General features: G+C 38.0%; 1 protein-coding gene across 1 annotated transcript in view; it reads left to right on the forward strand.

Moving 5' to 3' along the window:
- The window catches only part of LOC149807871 (nitric oxide synthase 1-like), a 31615-nt gene that overhangs the window by 12945 nt on the left and 265 nt on the right, over window positions 1–18405 (forward strand). The window contains exons 6-14 of the mRNA XM_089961748.1: window positions 1006–1147; window positions 1353–1492; window positions 2298–2472; window positions 2728–2829; window positions 3681–3875; window positions 7594–7691; window positions 15088–15232; window positions 17111–17215; window positions 17646–17695. Of these exons, the coding sequence (XP_089817874.1) occupies window positions 1006–1147; window positions 1353–1492; window positions 2298–2472; window positions 2728–2829; window positions 3681–3875; window positions 7594–7691; window positions 15088–15232; window positions 17111–17215; window positions 17646–17695 (1152 nt within the window). The remainder of the gene's footprint in view (window positions 1–1005; window positions 1148–1352; window positions 1493–2297; window positions 2473–2727; window positions 2830–3680; window positions 3876–7593; window positions 7692–15087; window positions 15233–17110; window positions 17216–17645; window positions 17696–18405) is intronic.

Below are 18405 nucleotides of genomic sequence, written 5' to 3' on the forward strand. Positions count from 1 at the left end.
GTAAGATATCTGGAAAACAATCATCGCTTGCAATGTCAATTCTATTTATAGTATGTGGCTGTGATTTGAAATATTTGAAAATTGCATCTCTCTGTTTCAACTAGGGAAAAGGACAATTATATATCCAGTATTGCTTATATTTCAAGGCAATGGGGTAGTTGACTTTTTGGATTTAACAAACAACGTCCGATTGGATATTGTATGATCTAACGGTTATAATCTCTACTTTGTACACATATTTTGGAAAGCTATGTTTTTTCCCTAAGCTTTATGATTTAGAAACTTTTTATAAACGGTTTAAAATGTGTTTGAAAAACCAGATATATTTCTGGAGAAAATGTTCAATGCACAATAAAACACAAATGATCCTTCGTGTATCATGCGCGGAAACATATATTAATGAATCGGATATTCTAATTAGCATTTGATTATTTGTCTTAAACAAAACAAAAAAAAAAAAACACGAGAAATGACAACAACAGCAATCCATGAACCATTCTAAGAATATGTACCAAATATATTAGTAATGATCTTTGAATCGTACGCCATTAATACTGTCATACTATATTTTATTGGTGTATGTGTAATATATTTATATATCTTAGAAACAACAATACGAATACATTTCGAAAATATCTGATTATGAAATAGTTTATTAGGAATGGATTTTCAGTAGAGACGCTTACTTTCTCAAGGCTTTTTGTAATTTCTTTTCTTTAAACAACCTGTGCTGAACATCGTATGAGGGTAAATTTGTAAAATGTCATGATCTGTCGGCGCATTGTACAATCACGTTCTATTAAAACTGTCCTAAGGAATATTTAAAGCTTAGTGTTTAGAGATACTGTGTAGTATCAAATTGAATCTCAACTCTAATGAGGTTAGACAACGAAAGGGTTTAGTGGGATTCTGATAAATCAGAATTAGTGTCGTGAAATAATTTTGTTAGGAGTACTATCAGCTTACAGGCTGAATTTATTTATACGTAGAATTGCATTTTTACAGATCCGCCATAACAATATTTCCACATCGAATCAGCGGAAGACGCAACTTTCGTGTATGGAACGCACAGCTGTTCTCGTATGCCGGCTATAAACAATCGGACGGAACTGTGATCGGAGACCCATTCCACGTTGAATTTACTGAGGTAAAATGACGTAAATTTCTTTAAATTTTGTTGTCTACTAATTGAAAACTTTGATTAAAAGAAAATACACTTTTAAAGTGTTATTTGTTATTATATCAACCATGTGAGTTTATGAGTTTTTAATTTTATTTTATCAATATACATGAATAATTTCAACAGATAATGCACAGGTTTCCTCACTATGCAATTTTTTTGTTCTGCACAGGTCTGCCAGAAACTGGGCTGGAAAGGAAAGAACGGACGATTTGATATCCTCCCACTGGTCCTACAAGCCAATGAGCATGATCCAGAATTTTTTGACATCCCGCCTGAATTGGTTCTGGAAGTTGAAATGAAGCATCCCAAGTAAAGCTCTTATCAATCTGTTTAATATCGTGTACACTTAACCATCCTTTATCATAAAATACGGCGATCTACAAGGAGAGGCTCCTGGCCGTAAATGTCCCTCTTCCCAACTGTACCATTGGTTAGCTTTTAACAGAATCGGCACCTTCATCATTCATCTTTTTCAAACAACTGTTTTACGGTGTGCAGTGAGTTTGAGCTCAATGGCAAACCTGAAGGTTTACATTGTTTCATAGGTCCTTAGATAATTGTATATGTGTATTAAATACAGTCCAGTAGGATTATGCAGCATTACTTTATCTGAAAATTGTTTTCGTTTTGACTGAAATATTGAAAGCTAGAGTGTTCAATTATAATTAGTCTCGATGCGGCCAAGCATTCTATGTTCGACCTCATCAAGTCCCATTTGGATGCGACATTCACTAATATAATGCAAAATGAAACGTTGTGTCAGCCAATCAGACCGTTATGCAGTGAACCCTTAACGTCATTGTGTGTCTTTTGAATTTATTTTAACGAAGGTCAGATCAGACGAGATTTGCTTGCTGGCATTATTCAAACTTTTCTTTTAACAAAGAACTTGGTATTGGAAGGCTTGATTTGGTTTATACAATGGGTATAGCGGGTTGTAGGCTGGAATGCGACTGGTTGTTAGACGACTCAAATAGTAGAAAGAGTTATAAAATATATTAATATAGATTTTTAACCTTCTAATTTTCTCATCATTGTTTATATTGAAAAGTCAAATGGTTTCTTAGCTTGCACCAAAATCATAGGAAACAAAGCGATGTCTTTTATGTCACAGATTTCCGTGGTTTGCAGACCTAGGTCTAAAATGGTACACGCTGCCAGCCGTATCTAATATGATGTTTGACTGCGGCGGTCTGGAGTTCACTGCCGCTCCCTTTAATGGCTGGTACATGTCCACAGAAGTAGGGGCCCGGGACCTATGTGACCCTAATCGGTACAACATCCTGGAGGTAAGTCTAATCTTTTGGCCAGTACAAATGCATTGAGCTATTATAATCGTTTACTAAGACTTGTCAGAAAAACTACAATGTTATATTATGCTCATACACTATAATTCGTTGTTTTGTCGAAAGTGCTTTCACTAATAATCTGAACTGTAATGCTCATCATATTTGGACGAAGATTAATTTCAACTATCATCCACACAAAATATCATGATGAATAAGAAACTGCGATAAAGCTAGCAAACATTCATTTTATTCCAGACAGTTGCTCAGAAGATGCAGCTAGACACAAGGAAGAATTCCAGCCTGTGGAAGGACATAGCCTTGGTGGAAATAAATGTAGCTGTGCTGTTTAGTTATCAGGTTTATATACTTTTATCTTCTTTAAGATGCATGGTGATCACCCTGGCGGATTTTTTCCCAAAACTGCAACATTGTGGCGGAAATTAAATGTATGTAGATATGTCAGAAAATGTGGATAACCAATAATAACGTTTTCTGTTTCACGGCAGTCTTGTAATTTTGCCGTCGTAGTTATTCTGATGATTATGTTACTTTTAAGCAAAGCACCTATATCTAAACAAATGTGTATACAGGATATTACAAAGGTCAACCACTACCGAAAATCAATATGCAAAGTGTTTTCTTCGATAAAAATCTATTTTCATAGTCGAATCCTTTTTCTGACATTTACCATATCTACTATTTTCACTATGTAATTTATAGTCTCTATTATGATTTGTTTTCAGTAGTACCAAATATTATCAGTGCTCGCAGATATATTCCATTAGAAACAATAGCATAATTGCACTGGGATAGCTGACATATTGTACAGGTAGGTTCTTGTTGGCTAAACCATGTACTGCTATAGGTTCGTTCCTCTTCCAAAACTACATCTCACCATATATTATCAAGAAAGACTGTCATCCTATTAGGTAAATCATCCTTTACCTATTAGCAGTAAATATAGTACACATACTTTAGTGAATCTATGACAATGTTACTTGATCCGTTTTAAGAAAGGCTGCACATATTATTTGAAGACCAAAATATATTCAGACCGCGGCAAAATCCTTGCCAAGTTTTGTTTTTGCCAAAATGACATATTGTCGTTACTTTGTTAAGTACAACAACGGTTTTTTGTTTCATTTTTCGAGTTCAGAACTCCATTATAGGCATCACTCATATCAGAGGAAAATCTATTTATATTGCAGGCGAAAGGTGTAACCATTATGGATCACCATACCGCCGCTGAGTCTTTCATGAGCCACTTAGAGAACGAGCAGCGTCTACGTGGTGGATGTCCATCAGACTGGGTCTGGATAGTACCTCCCATGAGTGGCAGCTTAACTCCTGTCTTCCGTCAGGAGATGCTAAATTACAAACTCAAGCCATCATATGAGTATCAGGTATAATGACAAGATAAATACAGAATGCAAAAAATAGATCAAGAGTGCATTTCCTCACATTACGTTAATATATAGTTGCAACAATAGATAACATTCACCTTATATTTTACAGTGCCAACGGATCTTCAATTTCACACGTGAACGCCATTAAAGTACCTTAATTTCTGCGTATAGGTGCAAATATAATCTCAAGACTGTATTCATCAAACATGACATTTACGACATTTATTACACAGAAACAAAAATGACACGGGCTGCAGACTTTATAAAAATAGTAATATTTATGTATTTATTTAAAAACAAAACAAAAACAACTATGGTATTGGTTTTGTAATCTTGCTTGTACCTTCCCTAGAGATCATACAATTCTCAAAGTTGAGAATCAGCTTGTGGTTTGCATTCAATCTATCGTAAGAAACTTCACTTTTGATTCATCATGTCTAAATGGTATATAATGAATTTCAAGCACGAACTCAGACTCAGATTGTTTATGATATTCAGTCACCAGTATCATTGCTACATAATAGATTTTATATAATGAGTTGTTTACAAACATCAGGTGTCTAAGCTTTGTGTTTGTTGTTAACCCTTAGAATACAGGCAGCTCAAAGGTTATCACAGGTATAAACATATTCGTTTTAGCATATTGTGTATTTTTCCCCTCTGGAACCTTTACCTTGACAGATGGGCTTACACTCTAAAACGTACCCTACACATTGTTTAATTAAAAAAGAAGAGCAAGAGAGAGAGAGAGAGAGAGAGAGAGAGAGAGAGAGAGAGAGAGACGTAGAAGGTGTTAAAATGTGTCTGTCACCATCCTCGATAGTCCTGCTGACCTTCCCAAAATACTGTATACACTGAGGAACGAGCAAAAAATAAACCACTTAAAACTGTGACATAAAATTGTTACAGACATCAGTTAGATATCATAAATGATTAAAACACAAATCATAATTGCACTTCTCGCATAGGTGAGATCTCATTACAGAACGCGAGCGACTCGCAAGAGGGAATATAAGTCTTTATTCCATTTAGTAACTGGTTACATTAGCTATCTGAAAATCATTGTGCAATTTGAGATCACCATAGTTATGGGAAGAGAGTAGTCAAGTTTGCACTTAAAGAAATAATATAAAAATTGGGACACATCCACTAGGGTAAGATGGATATATAAATTCACATGAAACAAGTTTACATTACACTGGTCAACAGTGAAATCATTACTGACTTGAAAAGGCCCTAATCTGTAGTATTTTGGTGTGCCGAACACGAATATAACCGTGAAAAATTTGTATTGGCTCTCGTTTTGAAGATATTCATATACCTCATTTTCTATGTTTCACTGTGTAAATTTCTCCAGTAGGACTGCAGCAACATCCGGAATAATGATGTAACATTGCATAATACCATCTTGCTCACATCATCCACAGTTGATTGCATCATTTTCTGATGCAATGCAATACTAATGCCATGCGGCTGCTGAAGTAAGTTGACGTCAGCAGTGTACTATACATGTGTAGGCCTATTATACTAATGCCAGGCGGCTGCTGAAGCTGACGTAAGCAGTGTACTATATAAAGCCCAATCAGATAGGTTCAGCATTTAAAATATTTTAGACGTTGTGCGAGACAGTTCAAGCTACTGTTACATAAAACTTATTATTTTATCCATTTACGTACAATAAAGAACAGTAATGCCTCGAAAGTGTGTTAATACCGCGGACAATTTTTGCTATATTTGTGGGGAAGTGACATTTGCCAACCAGAAGAAAAGTATCAATTCTCAAGTGAAGAAGGCATATCATCTTTACTTCGGATGCAAGGTTGGTGACCAAGACAAGCCTTGGGCTCCGCATATATGCTGTGCTACATGTACAACACAGCTTTCACAGTGGTTGAATTGCAAAAGGTCATCAATGCCGTTTGCAGTCCCAATGGTGTGGAGAGAGCCAAGCAACCACCTAAATGACTGTTACTTCTGCTTGGTTCCTCCTCTTTCCGGCGGAATAACGAAGCGAAAGAAGTCGAGAATAGTCTACCCAAACATTCCGTCTGCATTGAGACCAGTTCCACATGGTGAGGGACTTCCTATTCCAGAACCTCCAGCAGAATATTCTCTTGATTCATCTGACGAAGACAAAGGTGAGTCGACCTGTTCTTCCCCTGGTCCATCAGCATGCAGTGATCCAGATTTTCACTGTGGTGCATCATCAACCCCACACAGAATAACACAGGAAGAACTAAATGACCTGATTCGTGATTTGGACTTATCAAAGAACAAGGAAGAATTGCTAGGATCAAGACTCCAACAATGGAATCTTCTAGAAGAAGATGTCACAATTAATGCATATCGAAAGCGCCACCAGCAATTGGAGCCTTTCTTCAGAAAGGAAAGTAATCTGATATTCTGTTCCGATATTGAGGGCCTCATGAATGCTTTAAAAATCACTCATGACCCACAAGAATGGAGACTATTTGTGGACTCTTCGAAACTGAGTCTCAAGGCTGTGCTTTTGCACAATGGAAACATTCTTCCATCTATTCCAGTAGCGTATGCTGTCCACATGAAAGAGACATACGATAACTTAAGGCAGCTACTGAATTCCATTGAGTATAACAAGTACAGCTGGCACCTCTGTGGTGATTTGAAGGTAGTTGCCCTTTTAATGGGACTGCAGCAAGGATATACAAAATACATGTGTTTCTTATGCGAGTGGGATAGCCGAGCAAGGGAAATGCACTACATGAGGAAGGAATGGACTCACAGGCAGAATGTAGCCATTGGAGAGAAGAATATCCAACACCCAGTTCTGGTTGAGGCTCAGAAAATCTTGCTACCACCCCTTCACATCAAACTAGGTTTGATGAAGAACTTCGTGAAAGCCATTGACCGGACTTTGCCAGCATTCCGATACCTGCATGAAAAATTCCCTCGACTCAGCGAAGCAAAGATTAAAGAGGGAGTTTTTGTGGGTCCTCAGATTCGAGAGCTTTTCAAAGATGACCGGTTCAACAACTTGCTGGAAGGTGACGCGAAACAAGCATGGAATGCTTTTCGCCTAGTTTCTACAAACTTCCTCGGAAATGTTAGGGCAGAAAACTATAAGGAATTAGTAGAAGACATGTTGATGAAGTATAAGAAACTTGGCTGCAATATGTCTCTAAAGATTCACTTCCTTCATTCCCATTTGGATTTCTTTCCTAGCAACTGTGGTATTGTTAGTGATGAACACGGCGAACGTTTTCATCAAGATATCGCAACAATGGAACAAAGATACCAGGGAAAATGGTCCACTACAATGCTGGCTGACTACTGCTGGACACTCCTCAGAGATGCTCCCGAACAGCTGTACAGGAGACAGGCGAAGAAATCTAAGATGTAGTCAATGACTTGATTTTTTATAGGTAGGCTATTACAGTTGACCTTTTACTATTGGAATGCATTTCGTTATGTAAACATTAATTTCTTGCAGATTACAAAAAAACTAGAGCCAATTTTGCAATTTGACTGTCATATTCGTGTTCAGCACATAAAAATTGATAAGAATTGACTAATTTTATTTCAGTAACATGACTTTTGTAAAAATTTGTTGTCCAGTGTTATTAGTCTTCAGAAGTTTAAATTCACGTAGGCATTGCTAGCCGGGTGAATGAATACGGGATTTCACACAAAAATTAAAATTTTCGGAGCTGCCCATATACACACAAATATTTTGCAGAACGCCCCGTGGAAAACACACGTCTGGAAGAAAGACAAGGATACAACAAATAGTGTTGACAAGCCGAGACGTAAGATTGGATTCCGACAATTAGGCCAGTAAGTAAATCCAGAATCAACCACACAATCTTTTCACTATGCTGCATTTCGTTGACTTGATCCAGTCCAATGTACCTATCTGTTAGAATATGTATTATCTTTGCTGATAACAGTATAAAATACCATTTCTGCAATGCTGTTCTATTGCAAAACGTTGCGCCATATGATACGATAAAAGGAAAACATGTCATTACTTCAATATGAGAAAACTATTGGGATTTTCATTGTCCTGTTTATCGAGTAGAAAGTCTCAAAAGAACTACGCGTTTTCGGAAGACTTGGCGCCTAATAGTGCTTTGATGTTTTCGTAAATAAAATAATGTTACTGAAATAAGACTTCCAAATATGTTCGTGTCGATGAAATCTCTCCAACGCAAAGCAATCTAATGATACATCATAATGTCCAATTGGATCTTTTGTATCAATGAAGTTCGATGCATTGAAAGTTATGAAAATGTAATAACGCTCACAAGGAAATATCGTTTTCTTATGTGTACATGTTATCAAAGTTCTTCCTCTCTGACACTCTTATTTTCATTGTTCATACACTCAGAAGGAGTCATATAAACAATGTTCTTGTGCGTACCAGTGTCCAGCTACATGGAACGAATTGATCATATATTTTAAATACAGTGAATATGTGAGGTCATTCATAGTTGCTCTTAAATTAACATATTCAGAGTACAGTAATATATTTAAAGACTTAATAAACTTTACTTCATTAATTAATGTCAGCATTTTTATGTTTTGTAATTTCATAGTTTTTGCATTTGTAATCTTGTCGTTATATATATTTTTGTGTTATCATATATCTTAAAGCACTTAGAGCTCTAAAGATTAGGCGCTGTCAATAAGTCCGCATTAATTGGATTACTAAGGGGTAGATACAAACTTTGATAGAGTGTCCATTTAATATCTAAGAAACATTTGAAATTATTCATATACATAAATATTATATTTCTAGTTGCACTTCAAATAAACCGCATTTATCTGAGGTTTTCAGTGACGCTATATGAAGCATGATACTATTCACCTTATGTTTCTTCTTTAAATACGTTACCCAATCTTAATAACTTAGAAACACTAGAACTACGTCACCATTTCAGCCCTCCTAGATACTACGTTTAGCTAAGGAGAGCAAACGATTGTCTGCTGACTTATGTTGCGGTCGGGATAAGTGATCTTTTCTTAGGTATAAGGCTTGGCGGCAAAGACTAAGAACCCTTCAGTTACTACTGCGCGTGCATAGACTCACGCTCTCGTCACGATAGACCAAGTGGGAGGAGTTTTCACTTCTAAGGAAAATACTCCCGATCTATATTACCGACTGTTTCTCTTCCTATCACGACACAGTTCTGCCTTTACAATTTGCTTACACATTGTCATCGTCACACATTTAGGGAGCCGAAGCTTCACATTCAGTTCGTGCTGTAATTATTATGCACGTGCAAGTGTATAGCGTTTATCAAAACTCTTAATATATGTGCAATTCCATATCTAACGGGTACATATCAGTGGGTTTCAATTCCAAGATATTCGTAGCGTCCGGACGCCAATTTCATTGTTTGTTTTTGCCTTATATAGGCGGTGTGTTAGCAATTTTCCTCACAGGTAATTGCCTCATAACATCTACTGTCGCACTTACGTTGTATGTATTTATAACGGTGCCTCTGGTCCCTTTCATATGAAGGTTTCGTGTGTGTAATGTAGATAATTTTGTGTGCACATCTGTATTAATTCCGCTCTGGTCGGACAAGTACCGTTTGACTCTCTATACACGGTTTACTCAGTCGCGTATTGCTTATGCATGTTTCTATAGGCGACATTTGAGTTAAGTTATCTGCATAAGCATTCTATTATATTTAAAGAGCATTTTGACACTCGCACGGGTAGCTTACGAGACATCACAATATTGGTCAGGGCTATAATATTTTTACGTGAGCATGTTTTTATGCCCTTTAGAAATTCCATATATGTATGATTTCGTCATTTCTGGTAAATACAGATGAGTTTGCTTTTCCAAGGTATCCTTAACCATGGAATGACACACGTCAATGGCTTTACCTGTACGTACCGTACGTGACATTCCCTATAAGTAGCGGTGTAGTTTTTTATCTCTTTTTTCCCAAGGCAACCGCAATTTGATATAGCTCTGCGCCCACACTTTATTAAATCATTGCATGTGATGCTCACAGGTTTATACTTCTCCTTCTTACAGGTGGTATTGCTATCATGTCTTGCCTGCATCCTTGATCGCTTTATTAGACTTTCTTTTCTGGTTGCGTTTTTCAAGCTCCGAACCGACGTTGCGTTTTAACACACAGGTGCAGGACTACCGTTTTATGTTTTTTTTTATTCTTGTTGTTTTACATATTAAAGCTACGTGCAAAGCGCAGAAAAACAGGTCAGGACGACAAAGTCACCAGCCTGTATGCTGATCGTTCCTCTGTGTGAGACTTTCTGGCGGACAAACCAGATAAATCCATTTATCATTCAGCCACTAAGCTCCTGACATTGACACGCTCTGAAATACAACTCCGGTACCAAATGCACCGCCACGAGACTACATTTTGGCAACTTCCTCTACCTTTCCTCCTCGGCGTTTGACCTTTTCCTATTATGCAACAGCGAAGAACAGCTAACAAAGAGCCAAGTTCTCTCTCACTCAGCAGACTTACGTACAGGTTATATGGACCAAACATCCAATAACCCAACCATAATTGGTGATCCTCAACATATCATACCAATACAGATCGCGTATTGCCGTTGCGTCCGGCCTACTCCATATACTGGGGTTCACAAAGGGCTAAACTATCGATAGTACGTACTCAGTAACTAATATCCCGGCTTCCTGTACGTTAAAACCGACTTTAGCAGACATGTGGAGGGTCCTATCAAACCGTCATACTACCTCGAGGCACTCATCCGACACGATGCCAGGAATCGTTCCTTACGCTTCAACAGATGTCGCTTCATAATTTCTCTACACTCTGCCACTAGAAGAGACTCTTTAGTCAGCGACTGTCTCGAAGTCAATTAAAAAAAGCGTTTTAAGAGTTTATTGAGCAGCAGACCTAGTCGCTCTTCGCCAGTTAAGTCTCAAGCATTACAGGGGAACGTAGCTTCACCTCATGCAACAAAGATTATGCTACTTGTTCTACATTGCTGTCATCTATTATACAGTATCCGATGGCATGGGAGGATTCTACAGTATTCGATATTTGGAAAGATTCTGCCTTCAGAGCCTCCAATGATGACGTTTATTTACCTTTAGCTCCCGTTTTTATATCCTTCTCCTACTCAGTCAACAAACTTGAGTTACAGCATCTGTTGATATCACGACGGAACAATTTCAATTATTTCCATAATCTGGGAGAGTTAGAGTCATTCTGACTCACATTCATCATCAGTTCGTCGGCGGTTCTACCTTTACACACACCAATCTTTCAGTTGGACATCAGAGCAGTTGAAAATGATATGGCCACTTTTGGGATGACAAAGGCACACTCCATACGCATGGACTGGATGGCCTCTAATGACATTCGGCAGTCAGTGCGCAATATTGTTGCCCTGACTTCGATGTTGGACTTCGTCTTAATGGCTATATTTCAACAGAAAGAATAAAGCTTAACTACTCCCACTCCGGATACCTCATGGCATGCAGATCTCAAGAATGGCCCGTTTACTGAATAGAGCCGCTCAACACACTTTGGCTAATGCTGTAACCGCAGCTACCAAACTAAAATTGGCAGAACGCAACCTAATGCTTTCTGGCTGCACTTTTCTGAAGAACCATCATAAGGCCAAGCTAAAAACAGAACTTTTATCCTATGTTACGTCCAGATTAAAGATGTCCACAATCAAGCCACGCAGGAAATCAATTTCCCTACCTACCACAATCACAGCATCGATACAGGGATATAACGGTAAACCAACAAAAGTGCCCAGGGAAAACTCATAGTAAATGAACCTCTGAAAACAGTCCCATCGAAACTCCATCCAGCGAAAGCCACAGTGCTTGCATACCAAAGCGGATCTTGCACAACAAGGCCCTATCTCTCATTAGGCAAATGACATTCGACCTAGGCACCTTGAATCAATTCATTCACGCCCCTTCGTTCTCAATGGAACCCCACATCGTATTTTGAAAGCCATCCATGAGGGAGACTTTGCCATCAGTGTTGATTTAATTGGTGCATACTTTCATGTCCCTATTCACAAGGCTTACAGGACGTTCCTGCTAATCGACTATAGCATCGTATACCAATTCAGGGAACTCACACAGGGGCTCGACATCGGCTCATGGGTCCTCACGTGTTACCAATCTGGACTTCTCGTCCTAAAGGTGACAAAATCCGACCTAGTACCACCTCAACAACTTGTTCACATAGATATTTGAGCTCAATACACAGGCAAAATATTTCGTCTCTCGCAGGGTCTGGCATCGAAATCGAAGCCATGTTATCATCTTTCCTTCTGAGACATTCTATCCGCAAGAGAATTCCTTTGCCTACTAGGCTTGCTCAAAGCGAGGCGGACCTCACTGTCATAGGTAGCCTTCCTATGCACCCATTACAAATGAATCTTCTGCCGGAATGGAGGCCTAATGTTTGCCCACTGGACCATTCTCTCATCATATGGACATAACTGAGGCACCGTTCGTGGAATTGGGGAAACCTAACTTGGATCATGGCGGGTATACGTCTACAATTACAACTGCCCGAGATTACCGTCTGTACAGATGCTTAGGATCCAAACTACTACCATCCAATCTGGAAGCCAGCGATGCATCCTCTCTCCGTGGAGAGTCTATGGAGATGACTGCCGTTGTGAAAACCTTTCACTAGTGGTAGGAATATTTGCTTGGCAAGGGAGTTCTCATTCTGTCCTACATCTATATAATGTTGACTTAACTCAAGCAACAAGAAGGAGCCAAATCAAACAGTGCTGACGATTCTCTAACGAAAAGGAGGAACAAAGTCCCAAGACCTTGACGCCCTGTTGTGTGACTTTCTAAAGTGATGTTGTCAAAGACAAATCCATGAACATGTTCTCCATATTCTAGTACTCCTAACGTACGGACAGAATCTTTGTCCTCGAACAATCAAATAAAACAATTGGAATGGTCTCTTCGTTCCTCGACTTTCATTCATATATACCCGATGGGCCTAACCTCTGGTAGACATGTTTGGGACAAGGTGGAGTAACAATTGCCAATATTATATTTTCATTCTCGGATTTAAAGCTTGACACTTTATCGATAGATTTGAATCGGCTTGGACGCATACACATACCTGCAACATCTCTGATTCCAAATGTCATATAGAAGGAAAGAAATTCAGAGTGTCGCATGATCCACGTATCAAAACAATAGTGGTATAAGTGCTTAATCAATGACAACTTCATCAGTCTCTCAACGGGAAATCCTCGGAAAATTTGGACTTTCCTTCATCTTCATAAACGACTACGACGGCAGTTGTTTCATTCCTACTCAGAGCTATGGAACCTGCACGTCTGGAAAACATTAAGCAGGCCCTCAGAAATTAATTATTCTCAAAGCCAGTCGTGGAGAGAATCACTCTAGCAAGACGACTCTCCACTCTGAAAGCATATGAAGGCACATGGTATGTTTTTACCCAGTGGTGCACAAACGAATACAGGCATCTATTCCGCAAATAGCTAACATGATCTGGCTTTTCTAAGACGGTTAACACCGACAATATTAAAAGGTTACCGCTCTGAGATCCTTTCTTCATTACGGAAGAGACGATATATAACAAAAGAAAGGCTTATCCGACCTACTAGTCAACTTTGAATATACACGGCCGAAAACGTTAAACCTATGCCCATGTAGAACATATCTTGGTTATAAACCTGACTGAACAATACACATTTTAAACCAGCTTCAAGGGCATCTCAGGCATACCTTTCCTACAAGACTTCCTACTGAAAGCATACGAATTCACATGGTACGCTTTCACTCAGTAATGCAGAAATGAACAGGAATCTGTACCTCAAATACCTAACTTCCTCTGACTCTTCGAAGGATAGCACAGAGTACGATGAAAGGTTACCGTTCTACTATTGTTGACTCCTTTGTTCATCACCAAAGAATACGATAATGGACAAAACAAAGACTTATCCGACCTACTCGCGAACTTTGGGTATACACTGCTAAAGACATTAGCTGTGTCCAAGTGGAACACAACTTTTGTGTTAACCTGGTTGAACAAGACACGTTTTAAACCAATTGCAATGGCATCTCAGACACACCTTTTCTGCAAGATTTGTTTTCTAATAATGTTAACGACATACTTACCCAATCAGCTGATCCGTATTACATGAAGTTCCGACAAGACGGTTCAGTCTTACTCATGACGGCATCCACTTGTATCGCCATGAACCACCTCCATTCCACGGATAACCAGTCCTTCGTCATGAGACCTCTGTCTCGTCTAGAAACATTAGTTTGGTCTGTGATGTGGCAATGTAATAGAAAAGAACCGTTACATTGGAGGAGATTATTCCTCTTACTACCTTTCAAGACAATACAGAAGGATATATGAAGACAGACTATCTCGTCCTGGACTAAGTGACTGAGTCGCTCGGCATATAAGAAAATAACCACGGCTCAAATGAACTTATTTGGGCTCCCAATGTTAGTGCAGTTGCCACCAGCCGTACATTAGGGTGGAACTGTTCGTTGACAGACATCATTCAAGCTGTGGGGTGGAGAGCGGGGTCCACATTCGCTAGCTTTTTTCTCTGATATCTCTCATCCAAGAGGGCCCAATTCGATCTGGAAAGCTTTATATCCGCAGCTCAACAGGTCACCCTTTCAGGCCCATAAGCAGCTTCTGAAGACACTGATTCTCAACTTCCGCTGGATTTAACGGTGGGGGGGGGATTGTTTCCTTATTTTAAGCCGCTCCCCTACAGATGGTATCCCCTCCAGTCAAGTTTCCAAGAAACTATGTCACATACCTTAGGTAGATAGTATTCTCTTAAGGTATTATGATTGGGTAACGTATTTAAAGAAGAAACCAATTTTTCCTAGCAAAATATGTTTCTTCAAGAATATTTACTCATTCGTGATACATATAAACCCTCTCAACCTCCGCGCAGTTGCATCCATAGACAGCTTTGCCATTCGCTACAGTAGAAACTGAATAGTTCATGGTCCTTAGAATTTGCAGCCATTTCTTATACCAAATGGGAAGTCACTCTTCCCGACCGCCACGTAGTTCGGCAGAATACTGTTTGCTCCCTTTTAGCTAAACGTAGTGTCTGGGAGGACTGGATTTGCAAGTTAGTAGCTGTTCTCCTAAGGTATTATGATTGGGTAAGTAGTTTCGACGAAACATATTTTACTAGGAGAAATTGGTTTCATTCACAGTGCGGTGAAATTATCTGTTCATTTTATGGGAAAAGCTCTTGCGAGAAGAGTAAAATGCACCATTCTGTATGCCACGGAGACCGGAAAGTCGGAAGGATTTGCTAGGACACTCTGCCAGATTTTCAAGCATGCATTCAATGCAAAGGTTTAAATATTTTCTGAAATTACGCACCGTTTTATACAACATAATGTCACATACACCAATGTAACCTAACACAAAACTATGTAATATAGCTTCAGATTCTTGCTTCAGATCCTTCGTTATCAGACATAAAATAAATAAATATCTCTGAATATACATTTTTATTTACTGAAAGTAACCCATGGTATATGATATATCAGTGAACGTCCTCACTTAGTGTTTATAATGAATACCCGTGTAAGGTCCTATGTGCGCACTTCCGCTGGATTTACCGGTGGGGTGATTGTTTCCCTATTTTAAGCCGCTCTCATACAGTTGGCATTCCTCCAGTCGAGTTTCCGAGAAACTATGTCACATACCTTAGGTAGATAGTATTCCCTTAAGATATTATGATTGGGTAACGTATTTAAACAGTATTCATATGATAGCGTTCCATCTCACATGATAAACAGGAAACTCAAAGATAAACTATAAGTTCCTAGTATCTGTTATAAAGGAACAACAATCCCCGTCAGCCCATAATACACTTGCTTAAAAGACTTAGAAACCGCTTAGCAGCATATACGTGTTCAAAAACTTGAGATTTGATCACCAATATCAAGCAAAAAAAATTCCTGTCAAGGATTTTTTAGTTATTTCGAAACAGTCTGCAGAAAAGCATAGGTCCAAACGTATTAGGAATTTGTCATATGAACAAAAAGGAGTATTGTTTGCAAATATTTTAGTGCGAAGAAGAAAACCTCGTTTGGTACGTATAGCATGAAATCTGTCCTAATTATCAATAAATATCTATGCAATGCAAATGAAGATTAAATCTGAGCTCCAATCAAAGAAACCATCAATGTCCTTAAGTCCAATCGATGGTTATTTCGTCAGTCTTCCCGAATTTAAAGCATAGGGCTTAGGAGGACATCCATAATTAATGCTTAGAAAGAATTAGTCAATGAATCATTTTTATTTTACAATTAAGTTACATTTTATAACAAATAAAATATCAGGTTTGAAAAAGCTTCTATTAATTTGAACTGTTCTGGTTAGTACTTTGAATAGTACTTTGAATAAAGTGAATATATGATATGTGAAGCATGTCGACTCTCGTTGGTCCTGATCTTCTCTCAGTTTTAAATATTCACAGTAAAATATACGCGTCTTTTGAAATAAAATACATTGAGTCTTACTTTCTCGCTATTGTTATATAAACCACATTAAGCATATAAGACTGTAATTTATACCATTGTCGTTTTGTGCCAGTGTCTTCAATAGGATATGCATCCAGTTTCATCGAATTTGTGATATACTTCCGAAGAGCTTCATTCGGTACACATGTTGAATGAACCCAGCCGTATGCTTAGCTTCGTTGGACCCATATTCTCAACGGTTATATTCTGTCTTGCTAAAGTTACACTGATGCAGAAAGTAGGATCAATCTAGTCATCTCGAAATAGAAACGATACATCAGTGTTTTGCTGACATTCGAAAACCTAACCAACCTCTCCTTTTTGAAAATCATTGTGATTCATGTAGTTATTGGCAGGCCACAACATATAGCTACACTGATATATAAGGAAATGATAGTTAACGGCATGAGTGAAGGATCGTATAGAATTCAATTCACCCTTCAATATTGTCTTTCGCAAGATGACACCATGGCAACATAGGCGCTTGACTGTCTCTTTGATACCAAAAATTTCGTACCTTATCAAAGGATTGAAACAGAATGCGAAACAAAATTCCGTAAAATAAATGCGCTATATTGTACTGTTTAAAATAATATTATTGCCTAATAGTGCAGTGTCTGACTTGTTTGTGTTAATATCTGAAGGGCTCAAGCGATTTCTTTATACTGTTTATTCGCTTTACGTGATGTTGATTTCCCTGCAGGTGCTATCCATGGATGAATATGACTACGTTGATCTTGAACACGAATCACTTTTACTGATCGTGACCAGCACATTTGGAAATGGAGATCCACCTGAAAATGGACAGGTAAGCATAGATAAACACTCATGCTTTGTAAGCATGTGTCTAATACGTATACATATTTTGGAATGATTCAATGAAAAAAGGTAATTTCTAAGCAATGTGAGAAATGATCAAATTTACCTTTTAATGTTGGACAATGTAAGAACAGGTAAAACGGTATTTTCAGAATTGATTTGTATTGACTAAATAGAAAAGTCTTTATTTTCACCCTGAAATACGCATCTCTATTTGTTTTAATGTTTCTTATGTTTCATTGTTTATTGTCAAATTATATAATATCATCGTTTTCAGTCATATCTAGATTTATACTTATTTTATTAACAACAGGTTTGTTAATGGTCATAAGTTAACGTATTAGCCTACTAAAAATATACCACTCAACCGTCTTTATTATTATATGTGTTTAATATATTTATTACTTTGTGTTTTTCAGGTATTTGCAAAGACTTTACTTGAAATGAAACATCCAGAGCGCCAGCACAAGTAAGTATTGAAGAGAAATAATAATACATGTTCACAATGTATAATCAAATTAGCTATGGTTTGGTGGAATATACTGGCATATATTTGTTCGTCATCTGTCACGTTTTCATTTCATCTCATGAATCCTTAAAGTATTGTTCGGAAACCGGGTATGCTTGTGAACAAGGGGAAGCATTATATCCTGCAAAAAACGGGGTCTGTTAGAGAGGAAATGGAAATTTCTAATTTGTGTTGCTCACGTATCTCCAAACAACTCTCCAAACCAATTTTGAGATGATTTTGTTATACAGTGTGGCACAGAAAATCAAGCAAGACCTACTGTAGATGCGGCTGTGTCCGATTACTATTTTTGAAAATTTTGTGTCTGTCCGTTATACATGTCTCTAGTTAAAATCTCCTGGAGTATTCTGCACATGTTCAAAAAACCTGGCAAGCCTGGGTACCATTTCAAGAGGTTATGTCGTATATAAGATTTTGTTTTGTAGTATTAGTACTTTTAGAGCAATCATACCAGGTTTGAACGTTGAGGTGATAATTACCATTCACGTAAATGTTAGGGGTGTGATAACGAAATTTAGTACATTCCTGTATTTAGACTAGATCGCATGTGTTATAAAATATCAATCATTGCATAACTTGCATTTGAGTCGTATCCACATGTGTGTGCATGTATGTTATGTATGTATCCATGTATGTATGCATGTATGTAT

Source organism: Sinohyriopsis cumingii, chromosome 1 (assembly GCF_028554795.1).
Source record: "Sinohyriopsis cumingii isolate HCF-2022 chromosome 1, ASM2855479v2, whole genome shotgun sequence".
NCBI lineage: Eukaryota > Metazoa > Mollusca > Bivalvia > Unionida > Unionidae > Sinohyriopsis > Sinohyriopsis cumingii.